This window comes from Sphaerodactylus townsendi, linkage group LG03, assembly GCF_021028975.2.
Source record: "Sphaerodactylus townsendi isolate TG3544 linkage group LG03, MPM_Stown_v2.3, whole genome shotgun sequence".
Classification (NCBI taxonomy): domain Eukaryota; kingdom Metazoa; phylum Chordata; class Lepidosauria; order Squamata; family Sphaerodactylidae; genus Sphaerodactylus; species Sphaerodactylus townsendi.
In genome coordinates this window covers 149,267,940-149,284,977 of record NC_059427.1, presented here as the reverse complement: position 1 = coordinate 149,284,977, position 17,038 = coordinate 149,267,940, and the positions used below count along the sequence as shown (strand labels likewise).

Here is a 17,038-nt window from a genome sequence, read left to right as displayed (position 1 = left end):
ATATAATGTTTCCCCTTAGATGGCTGTTGTGGCTTTTCCTGGTTGTGTGGCTGCGTCTCTGGCAATTTTTGTTCCTAACGTTTTGCCCGCATCTATGACTGGCATCTTCAAAGGCACACATCACAGGTATGTTTCTCTCCATGACAGAGGAACATATCTCACTGTGGCATGCCTCTGAAGATAAACCCTAACACAATTACACTTTGTGGCCCGCAGCCAAATTGCAGAATTGCTTAAAGGAATTGCTTTAGGAATAAAGAGTGTCCCTAAAAAATGCAAACCTCTAGTTATACTCTATGGTCTTCAATTGGGTGATGCTTTCAACTATAAACATCAGTCTTAAATAAGATACACATAAACTCTATATACGGAGGGAATATGGCTTTGAGAGCATCGACAAAATACAAAAAGATTAAAGGCCACTGAGCCTACTCGGAACCCAAATAGAAGTAGGCTTGGAGATTCAAGTGCAACAAATACTGGATTCAGCCCAAATCTGGGCAAATTTGGGCATATTTAGGAAAAAATCAGCCAAATATGTCCTGCCTAAATATGAACGAATCCAAATGCAAGGTATTCGGGCTTTTTTTGGTATTTGTTGGTATTTTTTGCATTTTGTTGGTATTTTTTGCATTTTAGCCTGCAGAGGGTGCATTTTTAAAGCTAACACCACCACAGTTTCAGGGTATCACCCAGAGTATGTCCTGATGATACCACCCAAGTTTGGTGGGCCAAAGTTATGGACCCTGAAAGTGGGTGCCCCATCTTCCATTGTTTCCAATGGGAGCTAACAGGAGATGCGGTGATGGTGACCCTTTGAGGGTCCATAACTTTGGACCTCCTAAATCAAACTTCACCAAACTTGGGGTGTATCGTAAGGACAGTCTCTGGATAAGACCCTAAAAATGTGGTGCCAATAGCTTTTAAAATGTGCCTCTGACAGTCACCCAAAGAGATTTTCCCCAGATTCTGGGGAAGGGCTGTGGGGTGCACATTTTCCAGGTAAAGCCACAAAACTTCCAGGGTATCTTCAAGAGAGTCTCTTGATGACACCATCCAGGTTTGGTGACCTTTGTGTGAAAAACACCTAAAATACAAAAAAATTCAAACGGACCTGAATTTTTTGGATATACCTGAATATTTGGTTCATCCGAATATGTTATTCGTCTTATTTAGAGAATTCTATGCCCGAATAAATCCGAATCTGAATTTTACCAAATTTCTAAGGTATTTACCAAGCCTAAGTAGAAGCCTGACCTCATCGATGTTCCCAGGGCTTGTGGTTTACATACGGTTCTCTCAAATTAGAATTGATACAAGATTTCACTCTGTCCCTCAGCTATCCCATTGCTCAAAAGGAACAAAGTCTCACAATCTCATTCCAGATTGTAGTCTGTATGCTCATCTCTCAGCTGCCGCATAGCATTACATTGACCCCCAATTGTTTCTTGCTATGGTGAGTGCTTCTGAAGATTCCAGCCATAGATGTGGGCAAAATGTTAGGAGCAAAAGCTACCGGATCATGGCCATACAGCCCAGAAATTTTACAACAATCAGTTGATTCTGGCCATGAAAGCGTTCAACAGTACAGTACTTCCCCTCAGAATTCATTGGTTACCTTGACTAAGGAAGAACATCCACATTTGTCTTGAATTTTGTCCTGACATAAAATTTGGTGGTCACTGCATTTGGAATTAAAAATGGCTGCCTCCTTAAGTATCTCTAAATAGCGGCTGCCTTAAGTATAAAACTTATTAGAAGGAAAGAAGGATGCTAGTGTTGGCCATATCCCTGGTCTTGGCCATCCCTGTAAAATCAATCTTAGAGGGCCATTCTTGGCCAGTGCTGAGGTATTTCTGGAGTTTGTATGTTATGTCATTGCAGTTGGGCCCGGGATGACTTTCTTGTAGAATATGTACATACATAAGTGCCGTCAAGTCACAATTGACTTATGGTGACCCCAACCAACTGATTTATGGTCACAACTGACTTTTGGTAGTCTTTCAAGGCTAGTGAGAAGCAGAGATGGTTTGCCATTGCCTTCCTCTGCAGAGCCTTCTTTGGTGGTCTCCCATCCAAGGACAAGCCCTGCTTAGCTTCTGAAAAACCATTCTATGGCATGCTGCCTTCCATCCTCTTGTTAAAAAGAGCAGGAGAATTCTCCAGCCTGTACGCAGAGTTGGGATTCAAATAATTTAACAACCGGTTCTGGTGGTGAGATTCAAATAATTTAACAACTGGTTGTTTACAAGCACTGTTTTATCAACCGGTTCTGCCGAAGTGGTGCAAACCTGCTGAATCCCACAACTGCCTGTATGGTTATACTTTTATTCATCTCCACCTTCCCAGTGGTTGGCTGGGTTTGTGAAGCTTAGTAGCAGAGGCCTTAGTAGCAGAGGCCTTAGTAGCAAAAGGGCAGCAGGATCAAATTGTATTGAGCATCAATAAAACATCGGCATCATTTGAGACCTTCCAGGTCATTTAATCAACTGCCTCTACAGCCAACAGCTGTTTCCCTGGAGTAGAATCAGGTGAAGAAATCGATGGCATTGAGCTGATTACGATTGTTGTCTCCTGCTTGTTGTCTCTGCCATGTGATACGCCTTCCTTGAGCATTGGGCGGTTTAAGGACTACTGCCAAGTAGAGCAAAGGCATGATGTTTGCAGGCTTCGTTTCCACAAGCCTACAGAAATGATTTTTACTATCATTTTTACTATGTGAGTCCTCCTGATTTAGTAACTGCAGCTCCGGCAGAAGTGCCTTCTAGAATCACATGGCATATTCTCCCCCAGCTTGGGGACCAAGGAGAAAGCCCATTTCTTGGTTTTGGCACTGAGCTGTGACACAGCTACCCTGTGCTAGAAGGTTCGGCCATCTGCTTGTCTCTCAAGACACTGAACAGCTTCAGCATTTTTACATTTTCTGTGCCATTTATATTGTGCAATTGAGACACAGATAATGAAGGAAAATAAGTAAAATTGTATGGGGCAATCCAGTTGAAGGATGCAGAGAAATTTATCTGATTGTTTGCTTAACTGCCTTTCCCCTCATGGGCTCAGGGTGGTTTCTAACATGTAAAAACTACAACCCCCACAACAATCCTTCCAACATGTAAAGACAACAATTTCAATTGAAAACACAGATGGCGGCTAAATTATCTAATCTTAACTAAGCTAAAAGTTCCTGAAATTCAGTAACATCCCAACCAATTAAAACAGAACAACAAGACGGAGGGGTAGATGTTCATAGGTCTATGCCCGTGGTGGCGAACCTTTGGCACTCCAGATGTTATGGACTACAATTCCCATCAGCCCCTGCCAGCATGGCCAATTGGCCATGTGGTGGCGAACCTTTGGCACTCCAGATGTTATGGACTACAATTCCCATCAGCCCCTGCCAGCATGGCCAATTCCCATCAGCCCCTGCCAGCATGGCCAATTGGCCATGTGGTGGCGAACCTTTGGCACTCCAGATGTTATGGACTACAATTCCCATCAGCCCCTGCCAGCATGGCCAATTGGCCATGTGGTGGCGAACCTTTGGCACTCCAGATGTTATGGACTACAATTCCCATCAGCCCCTGCCAGCATGGCCAATTGGAGTGCCAAAGGTTCGCCACCACTGGTCTATGCCCCTTAAGGGTCATCAACATGGAGATATTGTAACCTGACCATCAAAGGTTTGTGAAATTCATCTCTGTTTGAAAGTGGCTGAATTATGCACCTGGTTCTTGGTGCAGGTACTGGTGGTCCCATCCCAGCTTTTCATTGTCTTCTGTCTTCTCTCTTTCTTTCCTGCAGTGAACCAGTCAAAGGATATATCCAGACAAATCCAGCCTGGTACTGGGCTTCTTAGTAAGTAATAGCTCAGAAATGGGCCGGCAAAAGTTTCTGCAGACGTGCTTATGTTGTTTACTGTCAGGGAAACATGCCAATCCAAAGCATCTTTTCTTTGAAGTGAGCATTCCGAGACTGGTTAGCTAGATTAGATTCAGATGTAGACAACGGTGGAGTGAAAATTGCAAGGGGAGGAATGCGGAAAATTTGAGAAATGCCAATGATATCCCACTATTGGCAGATAACAGCGAAGACTTGGAACGACTTCTGCTGAAAGTTAAAAGAGAAAGCACCTGTTTTTTTTGCAACTCCCACCCTGAAAATGTACAGCAGCTGACAGTCCCATCCAAAGGCAGGGGGCTGAATCCCCCAGTGGGAGTGGTGCGTGGGTGCACCAGAGGATTTGCCCTCCCCAGGGCACTTGCCCTGGTGGAGTGGCAAACTTGCCAGCATGCAGCGGCCACGGGCCTACCTGTTTGTGGGATGCAGCACCGGACAAGACGCCAGTGTCCCCGTGTGTTCCCACGGCCGCCAAAGTGGGATTGGTCTGGAGGTGTGGCCAGAAGAAGAGTCAAGACTTTTTTGCATTTCAAGCCTTCCCGTGTCACCGGGAGTGGCAGCCAGTGAGGTTGTGATGCTGCAGCCAGGTGCTTGGCCCTTTGGATGGGGCTGCCCGTGTTGCAAATGGAACTAGAGTAAGGTGACCAGATTTTTGCACCTGTAACGCGGGGCAGTCAGGAAACAGGGGAGCGCCCCAGAAGGCAGCGCGGCAGCGCGGGAGGCTTCCAGGATGTAGCAGAGAAGGCTTCCAGGATGCAGAGAAGGCTTTTTTCCACTGACTTACCAGTTCCAGCTTCATTGTTGCTGTACCTTTCTGCAGAACTGTTGATCTTTTGCAAGAATAGCAGTTGAAAACGGAGAGCGCCGCAAAAGACAGTGCGCTCCTGCGGCTGCGTGCGCCTCCTGCGCTGCCGCACTGCCTTCTGGGGTGCTTCCCTGTTTCCTGACCGGGGAGCGCCGCAAAAGGCAGTGCTCTCCTGCGGCCACGTGCGCCTCTCGCGCTGCCACACTGCCTTCTGGGGCGCTTCCCTGTTTCCCGCCCTCTGACAGGGGCGAGGAAAACGGGAAAGCTGCTAATTGCTGGTGATGCTAAGGCGCACGTGGTACAAAGGATGCATTACTAATTGGGACAATGTCAAAACCCCGCGGGACACGGGACACATTGCGGAAAAGCGTGAGTGTCCCGCCAAAAGCGGGACGGCTGGTCACCTTAAACTAGAGCCTGCCATCTTGCAATCAAGAAGAAGAAGAAGAAGAAGAAGAAGAAGAAGAAGAAGAAGAAGAAGAAGAAGAAGAAGAAGAAGAAGAAGAAGAAGAAGTGCTAGTTTTTATAACCCACTTTTCTCAACATTTAAGGAGTCTCAAAGCATCTTGCAATCAGGCTCCCTTTCCTCCCCACAGAAGACACCTTGGGAGATGGACGGGGCTGGGAGTGTTCAGAGAACATTGTGACAGATCCAGGGTCACCCAGCAGGCTTCATGTGGAGGAGTGAGGAAGCAAACCTAGTCCACTGTTCTTAACCATTATACAGTGCTGGCACCTTACCAGGAAAAAAAAATAGGTGACAATAAAGTGAGCATGTTTGGGATTACATAAATCATCTTTTACATTGTGGATCTATTAACAACCTGTGAGTTACATTAGGCCAAGAGACAGTGGCTGGCATAAGCTCACTAAATACGTTTCTGTGGCAGAGTGGTAGGGTTGCCAGCCCCCTCAGCTGGCAGTTTGGGAGAATATATATATATATATATTTCCCGGCTTCTCATTTCTTCTTCTTTGCTTCCTTGCAGTGCTGTTTTCTTTGTGACTTATTTGATTCTGGCGTGCTGCTCTGGACCCAGGTAAAATGCTGCATTCAGTGCCTTTGATATATGTATGTGCGTTACTTCAAAATGTAACCTCCCTGTAGTTTCTTATCCTTTGTTGGAAGAAGCAATCTCCTCTACCTCTTTATAATGATTTATGTCTGCACCAGCGTGGTGCAGTGAAGAGCAGGTGGATTCTAATCTGGAGAACTGGGTCTGATTCCTGCACTCCTCCACCTGAGTGGCAGAGGCTTATCTGGTGAACCAGATGTGTTTCCGCACTCCTACATTCCTGCTGGGTGACCTTGGGCTGTTATTTATTTATTTATTTATTTGTTTGTTTGTTTATTTATCGAACTTATATACCACCCAACCCCCAAAGGGCTCCAGGCCTGTTGGCTACCCTATTAGAGGGCTCATGATACAGCCACCTTTCAGACCTGGGTCTGGTCACTGCCTGTTTGTGAGAGCTCCTGCAAACTCCATCTATGCCAGCTTCACAGTGCAGTCTAGATCCTTGAGCTGCGGTGTGGGACCTGGAGGCAGCCTGGCAAAGGCAACCTGACGCCATCTTCAACTGGCTTTCTGGAGGTGCAGGGAGGGAGGAAGAAACAAAACCCCTCCCCACTGCTGGAAAGCCCTCCATTGGGGCCAATGGATTTATGCCCCCCAAAAGATGGCTGGAAAACCAGGATGAAAGCTGACTAACGTTGGCTCTGATCACAGGAATGCTCAGGCCCGCCACCATCCCCACTGTCTATTCCGGATGTCAGCACAGCTCCGCCTCCGGCTTTTGCCACAGCTGGGCTGAGGGGTGGCCAGGCATTGGTGCCTCATTGGTGCCCCTTGTGGCAGCAGAGGGGCCAAATGCACTGGCACGGTCCTCTGTTGGCGCCTGCGACTGGTTGCTCCCCACCATCTGGATTGAGCTGCCTGTTCCTAAAGGGAAGAAATGCTGGACGCAAATACAATGAAGTAGGTGAGGCACCGCTAAAGAGCCCAATTGATAACAGAGCATAACTCCTCCCAATGTGCATTGAATCCATAAGGGCATTTGCACTCCAATATCAGGGTAGTATCTGAACAGTAGTCACCCTGCAGAATTTTATTTATTTATTTATGTTTATTTATTATTAGTTTTATATACCGCCCTCCCCCTGAGGGCTCAGGGCGGTTCACAACAGGTTAAAACAAACATTCAAACATCATTTAATGTCCATTATATAAAAACAGAACCCGTTTTAAAATGTGGATGGCGTCTGACTACTCCCCTCCCCCCCCCTTGTGCCCACGGGAGGCCAGATGACATGGTAGATGTTGTTGTTTTTTTAACCAGGCTGGCCAAACGGCTGGCGGAACAGGTCTGTCTTGCAGGCCCTGCGGAAACTCTGTAAGTCCCGCAGGGCCCTGATCTCCCTAGGGACCCTGTTCCACCAGGTAGGGGCCTGGGCTGAAAAGGCCCTGCCCCTCGTCGAGGCCAGCCTGGTCATTTTGGGGCCAGGGATCACGAGTAGGTCCTCCCCCGAGGAGGAGAATGAACTGACCCAGGGCTCCGATTGCCCAGCTGCCCTTTAATTATCTCATTATGTCACCCTGTTGTGCCCCTTGCCTTTCGGTGATTATGCTCTGCGGGCAACAACTGCTGACTTGGTTCTCTTAATTCACAGGAGGCACTACCCATGGAACCTGATTCTCCTGAGCATCTTTGTAAGTAACACACCTGGCACCGTCCTCATCTTGAAAATAAGGGGAATCCCGTGGGTACCATAGACTGTCATGCAGCATTTTAGAGAGCACCCCCAGGTCTCTCCTGAGTCTCGAGACAATAACGTTTGTGATTAACCCAGACAAACGACCAAGAGAACGGACTCTGTAAGGTGGGAATGTACACCTGTACGCCGATTGTAGGATTGCTGCCATTTGTCTCGGGCTGTGACTGCCCTCAGCAACAACTCAGTGGGTAGGAATCAGCCAGCATAACTTTTTATGGTTTGGAGATCAATATTACCTTTTGCTAAGTTCTGCTGACAGTGGCATACCGCCCTAGGGACATGGGTATACCCATGTCCCTGGGCGCACACATTTTGGTCAGGTGGAGTGGGGGTGCTCAGCCAGTGGTGGGATCCAAAAATTTTAGTAACAGGTTCCCATGGTGGTGGGATTCAAACAGTGGCGTAGCGCCAATGGGGCTGGGCGGGGCACAACGGGGGCGTGACCGGGCATTCCAGGGGCAGGGCATTAATAATTTCTCTGTGACTGTAAAAAACTCTTACTGTAAAAAACAAGTTCCTAATTTCCAGCTGGTATCTTTCTGTCCATAATTTAAACTCATTATAGCAAGTCCTATCGTCTACTGCCAACAGAAACAACTACTTCTCCTCCAATTGGCTGCCTGTCAAATACTTAATACTTTCAAATACTTAATTTTGTGTCTAGAAATCAACAGAAGGATACTTTCCTTAAACAAGGAACTTTACCGTATTTCTAAAACATGTTTTGGAAACAGCCCAACAGGGAGAATTATCCCGTTTTCTACCTTCGCTAACCAGCCACATAGGAAACAACAGGACTTCATGATTTTTGGACCTAATGGAATTTCTAACGGAAAAGCAGACCCAATTAGTAACCCCCTCTCGACACACACCAATAATTAGTAACCCCCTCTCGGGAACTGGTGAGAACCTGCTGGATCCCACCTCTGCGCTCAGCGCTCCCCATGTGATGAAAGGCATGCTTCCCAGCCATACCCTGCTGAGCCCCGCCACATGCCTCCCTGCAGGGCCTGTGGACAGCATGAGATGGCTTGCAGAAAGGTGGGGTGGGGTCGCCCCCATGCTTGGGGGCATGGCTCAGGGGTGCCGAGCCCCCAAGCATCTTCCCCAAGCACCGTCCCTCCGCCTCCCTGCAGGCTGGCTTTCAAAAGCCGGTGTGCACAGAGGCGGCGGGGGAGGGGGGTGAAGCTCGGCGCCCCAAGCCCTGCCCCAAGCCTCAGTCTAAGCGCAGGGGCAGCCCCGCCTTGAGCCCTGCCCACGGGCGGGGTGGGGTGCCTGGCGAAGCAGTTGTCTCCGGTGCTATTTCTCCCCCATACGCCTCTGGCTGCTGATCAACTTGCTGTTGAAGGCAGACGTGTCAGGGTCCTTTGAAAAGTTTTTGATCTGATCATTAGATGCAAAGGAGGGAAAAGTGTCAAGAAGAAGGAGAGTTTTAGTAGGAAGAGTTCGTTGGGCTGGATGAGAAAATCTGTCCCTGATGAAACGTTTCTGTGTGTGTGTGTGTGTGTGTGTGTGTGTGTGTCATCAAGTTGCAGGCAATTTCAGGCAACCCTGAATGGCTTTCAAGACGAGAGATGAACAGAGGTGGTTTGGCATTGTTTGACTCTGTGTAGAGAAGCTTGGACTTCTGTGGTGGTCTCCCACCCAACCACAAACCAGGGCTAACCCTGCTTCACTTTCAAGGTGGTGTCCCTCTCAGGATGAAAATATTTAACTAAATATCAGTTAAACGAACTAGCACTCTGGCTAATTTGGGATCCATCTGGGATTAACCTGGGATTTATGTGCTTTACCCTCAAGTCTTTTGTAGACACTATCCCTTGTCACATGCACATTGCTATGTTCCTCGCTTGTATATGGTTGATTTAGAAAAACCTCCCTCTCTGTCTGCATCCCCATAGATACTGTATTCCGAACCGAAGTCACCTCAGCTCCTGTCGGCTTTTCCCCAGGGCTCAGTTTAAAAGCTGTTCTGCCACCTTTTTAATGTTGAGCGCCAGCAGCCTGGTTCCTCTTTGGTTAAGATGAAGCCCGTCCCTTTTGTACAGGCCTGCCTCGTCCCCAAAGGTTCCCCAGTTCCTGACAAATCTGAAACCCTCTGCCTTACCCCACCTTCTCATAGATTCCCATACATTAGTCCTCATATTTTCATTCCGAGATTGGAGTAAAACAGGTTTATCAAATCTCTGCTGTAAATGGCTAGTTAACATACTGGCCAGGCCTAAAGAAGCTGAACTTGCCCATAGAACTGTTCTTTATTAAGATTTTTTCTCCTGACTCCAGCTTCTAAAGTAACAGATTGTCTTTTTATCTCCACAGACTCTGTCCATGGCTTATCTAACAGGGATGCTTTCCAGGTAGGTCACTCGCAGAAGGAACTGTAATAGTTTATTGCATTTGTTAAATTAATTTACATTCCAACTTTTATTAACAAATATACAAAGTGATATTAAGAAAGACACTAGACTTTTTATTTGAAGACCTCTGCTTTTGGGCCCCAGTCCCCCATCCTCAGAAACTGAGCATTGAGAAGAAAAATGGGAATGCTCCATAGCAGAGTTGCCAACTTGAAGTATGGAAATTCCTGGAAATGTGGGTATGGAGCCTAGGGAGGGTGAAGTCTGGGGAGAGGAGGGATCTTAGCAGGTTGTAATGCCACACAGCCTACCATCAAAACATTCATTTCCTTCTGCAGAACTGATATTTGTCATCTGGAAATCAGCTGTAATTCCAGGAGAACTACAGCCCTCACCTGGAGGTTGGGAACCCTACTCCACAGGGGTACTTAGGAATTTTCCAATATCACTGTAACCTGTGCTATAGAGATTAGTGGAAATCTGTAGAGTGTCCCCCAGAAATGATGTCAGATCCTCCCCGGGATTTGCTGAGGTAGCATTGACAACTGTTAAAAAAAACTCTAAAATACACAGAGACTAACAATCGTATAATTGAAAATTACATTACAATTAAAATAGTAAAACTAAGAATAATACAAAGCAGAAAGTGAGCTTGCACAAGAAAAAAAAACACCAGTTATCTTATCCCAGAAGAACAGGATGACAACCTGGGAAGGGAATAAGAGGGCCGCAATTGAAAAAGCCCAGTTTACAGTGATTGTCTGCCCTCTGAAGGAAGGGGCATACAGCCTATGAGATGATTTCAGCTGCTGGCTGGGTTCCTATAGAGAAGAAGAATTAGAATTAGATTTATATCCCCCCTTTCTCTTCTGTAAGGAGACTCAAAAGGTCTTGCAAACTCCTTTCCCCCTCACAACAAATACCCTGTGAGGTATTGGCTGGCCAAAAGGCCGTAATAATAAATATATATATATATATACCCTGTGAGGTAGGTGGGGCTGAGAGAGCTCTGTAGAGCTGTGACTAGTGCAAGGTCACCCAGCTGGCGTGTGTTGGAGTGCATGGGCTACCGGTAATCTGAATTCCCCAGATAAACCTCCACAGCTCAAGTGGCAGAGCGGGGAATCAAACCCGGTTCCTCCAGATTAGAGTACACCTGCTCTTAACCACTATGCCACTGCAGGCCTTTAGATATTCAGATGTTTACAGCTCTTCAGGTCAAACCCAGACAAGAAATAGTTGCCATATTTCTTCTTTGCACAGTTTTGTTTTATTTAGTGGCATTAAGCCTAAAATAATACATTAAAAATACATTTATATTCTGCTCTACCCCAGCCAAAGGCTGGGTTCAGGGAAACTAACACTTAGTCAACATATAACATATACAATCAATACATAACATAATAATTAATACAATTTATAAATAATACAGTCTATAAATAGTACAATAAGCAATGTAAATAATTTAAATCAGAACAATAAATGGTTAACATTTACAAAATATTCAGACTTAAGCACCTTTCCCTTTTCCATTTCAATCTGCAACAGTGGATAAATTTACCTAAATAAATCTATAAATAAATAGGAAATAATAAAATAAGACTTCCCACTAAAACTTACTAGACCTACCCACTGACCACCTTCTCCAAATGTAGATTATGTTCTAAATTGTCCCTTATCTGCAGAACCAAGGAATACATTTATTGACACAACAATTCCAAGAATCCCCAGCATTTCTGACCCCAAGAGATTAATTAATTTGCTAACTGATGTTGATCCTTATGTATCATACAGAATGACTCGTTTTGATCTTGCAGTCAAAAAGATCAGAGCCAAAATGCGTGCAAGGAAAATTCCCATTTTGAGTGACTGACCAATTTTTCCTTTGCAATAGATTGTGCCCTATTGTGAGTGTTTTACCCTTAGTTTTTTGATTTGTGTTGTAATGGCCTTTGGCTAAATGCAGTAAATTTTATTACTACGAGAGCAACTAGAATAAACAAACATGGTTGTTCTAATCTGTGGTGAAGATACAATCTGTGATGCTAGGTATTTACATACCTGCTGACACATTGTTCAAAACCTTCTTGAGAAATAGCCAGAGTTACTAGGTCTCCTGTTCTGATCATCTGCTACCTCTGCTCACCACTGCTCAGCTGGGCTGTGGAGGGCAGGATGCTGGGTAAAATGGAGGGATAGTTGGGTGTAGCCCAGCGCAACAGCATCACTTCCAGTGTGACCCAGAAGTGACATCATTGCATTAGTCAATGCTCTAGGATTCATGTAAAACTCTATGAATAAACTATAGAGTTTTGTGTGAATGCTAGACTATTGCTGTCAGCATGATGACTTCATTTTTGAGACATGATGGAAGTGATGTATTCATGCTGGCAAAGTCCTTGCCTCCCCTGTTTCCCACTAGTTGTTAGTTGGCAACTCTATTTATATATATATACTTCCCGCTGTCTCACTATTGAATTCTAATCCATTCTAGGTCCATGCATTGAATTAAAATTACACATCTTACTGGTTGCACTCTATATCATTTCTAATATATTATTTCAGTCTGCCATTTTCTTTTAACTCTCAAATCCTGCAATTATTTCTTTTCTACCACATTTTCTCAATAGGTAGTCTGTAAAAGGTTTCCAGTTTTCTGCAAATTTATCTGTAACTGTCCTTCATTAAAATTGTTAGTTTTGCTGTTTCTGAGTATTCTGTGACCATCAGATTAGTTGGCAACTCTAGAAACAGCTGTTGATAATAACCCTAGAAACAGCTGTTGACTATCCACTATAGCAGTGGTCTGTGCTTCCTGGCACCCATTTATTTCTCCCCCTTGGCAAAGATCCCATCCTGGCTTTGGTACAGGAAGTGCTTCAGGAGTTCTTGGGAGCCTTTAGTTATTTTATTTTTCTCTTGCAGCACAATAACTAATAATTCTCTTCACTGGCGTAATGCCCATTGGGCAAGGTGGGCAGCTGCCCAGGGCATCACCTTGTGGGGGGCATCAGAATGCTGGATTCGTTTTTGGGTATTTTAGTGGTTTTCCATTTTTGGCCTGCAGGGGGCGCAGGTTTTAGGCTAGCAGCACCAAAATTTCAGCGTATCTTCAGGAGACTGTCATTATGCTACCCCCCAGGTTTGGTGAGGTTTGGTTCAGGGAGTCCAAAGTTATGGACTTCCAAAAGGGGTGCCCCTATCCCCCATTGTTTCCAATGGGAGCTAATAGGAGATGGGGGCTACAGTTTTGAGGGTCCATAACTGTGGCCCCCCTGAACCAAACTGCACCAAACTTGGGGGGAATCATTAGGGCCTTCACAAATGTCCCCCCCCCCCAGCCTGCAACCCCCATTGACAGCAATGCAGAAAACTCAATGCAGAACAAAGATTCTTGGGCAAATTTCGGGATGTTCTTGCAGGGAGGGCATTCTTGGATGTATCATCACCAAAATTTCAGGGTATCATCTGGAGACTGTCATGATGATACCCCCAGGTTTGGTGCAGTTTGGTTCAGGGGGGCCAAAGTTATGGACCCTCAAAACTGTAGCCCCCATCTCCTATTAGCTCCCATTGGAAACAATGGGGGATGGGGCACCCCCTTTGGGAGTCCATAACTTTGGACTCCTTGAACCAAACCTCACCAAACTTGGGGAGTAGCATAAGGACAGTCTCCTGATGATATGCTGAAATCTTGGTGCTGATATGTCTAAAAACTTCACCCCCTGCAGGCACCAATGTCCTGGTGCAAAAAAATTTTTGGTCGTGGTGGAGTGGCCGCCCATGGGGAGGGGGGGGGGCGCATCCAACTCAGGTTTTGCCCAGGGCTACAGTTTGCCCAGGGCTGCCTCGTTACGCCCATACCATGCAAACAGATCTTTTTTGGCAAATCAGTATAGCTTCCCATGCATCCTTAGAGAATTACTATTCTAACTTTGACGTGCTCTCCTTCACATGGATGTGGATTTAATCAGAAGTGCCATAATGTCATTTCATTATTCCTTGCACAGCTACTACAACACTATGTCGGTCCTTCTGTGCCTCGGGATCACAGCGCTGGTATGCCTCTCTGTGACCATATTCAGTTTCCAGACCAAGGTGAGTCAAATGTCATTCAGCGACTTGTTTCTGACTTTTTGTCAAATGATATGGCTAGGAAAGAAGAGCAGAGCTCTTTGGTCTGCAAACGACAGAAACCTCTGGCCCCTTCCGCACACGCAAAAGAATGCGTTTTCAAACCACTTTCACAACTGTTTGCAAGTGGATTTTGCCATTCCGCACAGCTTCAAAGAGCACTGAAAGCAGTTTGAAAGTGCATTATTCTGCCTGTGCGGAATGAGCCTCTGTGAAACTACTCCGGCATTACACCACTTCAGACCACCCACAGTCGGAAAACGGGGTTAGAATTCTGAGATGACAGTGTCAATAGTATCAGTTCAAGCTGAAGGCCTGCTAAGCCATTTTTAACGGTGGTCCCCCATGTGAATACATGGATCCTTTCCACACAAATCCCCATAAACATTTGTAAAACGTTTTCAGTCCCCTTCGTTACCATGTTGTATGTCTGGCCGCCATTTTGTGATTTCTCTTTCTTTTTCTCCCCTTTTTGGTTGAGAACATTCCGTCTATGCTTCACAGCAGAGAGCTTCAGTTCTCTGCACTTTCTCCGGTCCACCCGCCCCCCGCCCCCCCCCAAGAACCTGCAGGAAAAACAGGTGAGGGGTAAGGAGTGAGCTGATAAAAGAGTGTCGATTAGGAAGTGCAGGGAAGTGCAGGCACGGGAAACCTCTTAAAATGACTGCACGGGCAAATGAAGCCATTTTGAAAACGTTTCAACTAAAGAATAATTTTGAATCGGGATTCGTTTAAAATGTTTTGTGGCTGCAAATAAAACATTTTGGGTTAAAAAATGCGGAATTCCAGGGAGGAAATGTTTTATTTCCTGCCCCAAAATGTTTTAAAGTGCAGAAAGGGCTGTAGCCTTTACCGACAGTGTGAACAGGTAGCAGGGTATCTGTGCCCTGTGCCCAGGGCGTTTGTCGCCCCCCCCCCCGCCCTGTGGTAGTTCCACCTATGCTGGTGCCTCAGTTCTGCTCAGCAAGAGAGATCTCCTGTGCAGTGGAATGGAAGCCTAAGAGAGTCAACTGGTTATGGAAATCAAAGACTTCTATTTGGGGGGCAGTATCTGGCCAGTCCAGAAGTAGAACCTAGCACAGGGATGGCAAACCTTTTCGAGACCGAGTGCCCAAATTGCAACCCAAGACCCACTTATTTATCGCAAAGTGCCAACACGGCAATTTAACCTGAATACTGAGGTTTTAGTTTAGGAAAAAACAGTTGGCTCCGAGGCGCATGTTACTCAGGAGTAAGCTTGGTGAAGCAACTGTGCTGCGCTTCGAATGGGTGAATCATGACCCTAGGAGGGTTTACTCAGAAGCAAGCCCCATTGCCAGCAACCGAGCTTACTCCCAGGTAAAGGATCATGCCCAGGCCAGTCTAGGGGTGTGTGTGGGGGGTGATTTTCCACCCCCCCACACATGATGGACTCTGTGCACGCGTGCCCACAGAAAGGGCTCTGAGTGCCACCTCTGGCACCCGTGCTATAGGTTCGCCACCGCTGACCTAGCACTAATGCCATCTGTTCTATTGGAGGGTCCAGGTTAATCTTTCAAAAGCGAGGTAAGACATTCCAAAACTATTTCATAAGTAAAAAGTAAAAAAAAAAAAGCGAAGCGAAACCATATAAAATGTTGACCTTGCACTTTGATTTTCTGGCAACTGGCCCCAAAACGAGATAACTAATGTGGTTTTTCAGAAGCATTTTTAAATGGTTGGTTAGCAAGCCCACATCCATTAATTTATCATTTTGTAAATCATCTAATGACATATTTCCAGCGTGGGCAAATACTTTCCAGGATGTGCGTTATGTAACAGAATCCTGTTTGAATGCTCATTCTGCTCCTTGTATCTTCCCTTTTATAGCTGAGAAAACTGCCCTTACACTTAAATCACTGAGGCCCCTTCTGCACATGCGGAACAACGCACTTTCAATCCACTTTCAATGCACTTTGCAGCTGGATTTTACTGTGCAGAATAGCAAAATCCACTTGCAAACAATTAAGAACAAGTAAAGTCACAGTATATCTAACTAGATCAGGGGTCAGCAACCTTTACCACCCAAAGAGCCATTTGGACCCATTTCCCATGGCCCCAAAGATCTACTGAGCCGGAGAGGTGGCTCCGTGTGGAGCCGCCTCCAGTTTGGCCCCTCCACTCACCTTTCCTGGAGGGACACGCCTATGCTACCCTCTGACCTCCAGGCCACCGGAGCCGCAGTATAAGGCTGAAAGAGCCGCATGCGGCTCCAGAGCCGTGGGTTGCAGACCCCTGAACTAGATAATGAATTAATGGCAATAGCTTAAATATAATACAGCCAAGATATATTTGAACAACTGTTAAAGAGATGTGATTTTTATTTCCAGACATAATATTGAATATGTAATAGTCCTCCAAGAAGCTGGGTAAAGTTACAAGAGGGGGTGGTCAGAGACGCTCTTAAACTGTCATAGAATTTGCATTCAAAGGAAGAAAAAGGTTTTCAGGCACCTCAAGATTTCAAGAACAAATCTTTTGACCACACGGTATACTAGAAAATCTTCCTAAAAGATCAGCAATGCACCATGTTCTGCATGTGCAGAAGGGGCCTTCGATCTGCTACATTTTGATGTCAAAAGTATTGGTTCAGTGAGCAAGGATAACAAGCAGACAGGGAGTTAGTGGCAGTTAGACTAAAGATGAGGTACTAGAAGTGCAGTGTATAATTTTTTTAAAGAATACTGAAAGATACATGGGGCGGGTCATGTACCCACTGCAGTGGCTAATTATTTTTCAGGAACAGTTCAAAGCAGGGGCATAACGAGGCAGCCCTGGGCAAACTGTAGCCCTGGGCAAAACCTGAGTTGGATGCCCCCCCCCCCCCATGGGCGGCCACTCCACCACGACCACATTTTTTTTGCACCAGGACATTGGTGACTGCAGGGGGTGCATTTTAAACATATCAGCACCAATATTTCAGCATATCATCAGGAGACTGTCCTTATGCTACTCCCCAAGTTTGGTGAGGTTTGGTTCAAGGAGTCCAAAGTTATGGACTCCCAAAGGGGGTGCCCCATCCCCCATTGTTTCCAATGGGAGCTAATAGGA

At 45.9% G+C, this 17,038-nt stretch overlaps 1 protein-coding gene across 1 annotated transcript in view; it reads left to right on the top strand.

The window, feature by feature from the left end:
* Nucleotides 1–17,038, top strand: part of FAIM2 (Fas apoptotic inhibitory molecule 2) — a 31,886-nt gene that overhangs the window by 13,110 nt on the left and 1,738 nt on the right. The window contains 6 exon segments of the mRNA XM_048490902.1: nt 3,802–3,855; nt 5,692–5,742; nt 7,374–7,413; nt 9,798–9,835; nt 13,846–13,986; nt 14,999–15,027. Coding sequence (XP_048346859.1) covers nt 3,802–3,855; nt 5,692–5,742; nt 7,374–7,413; nt 9,798–9,835; nt 13,846–13,986; nt 14,999–15,027 — 353 coding nt within the window.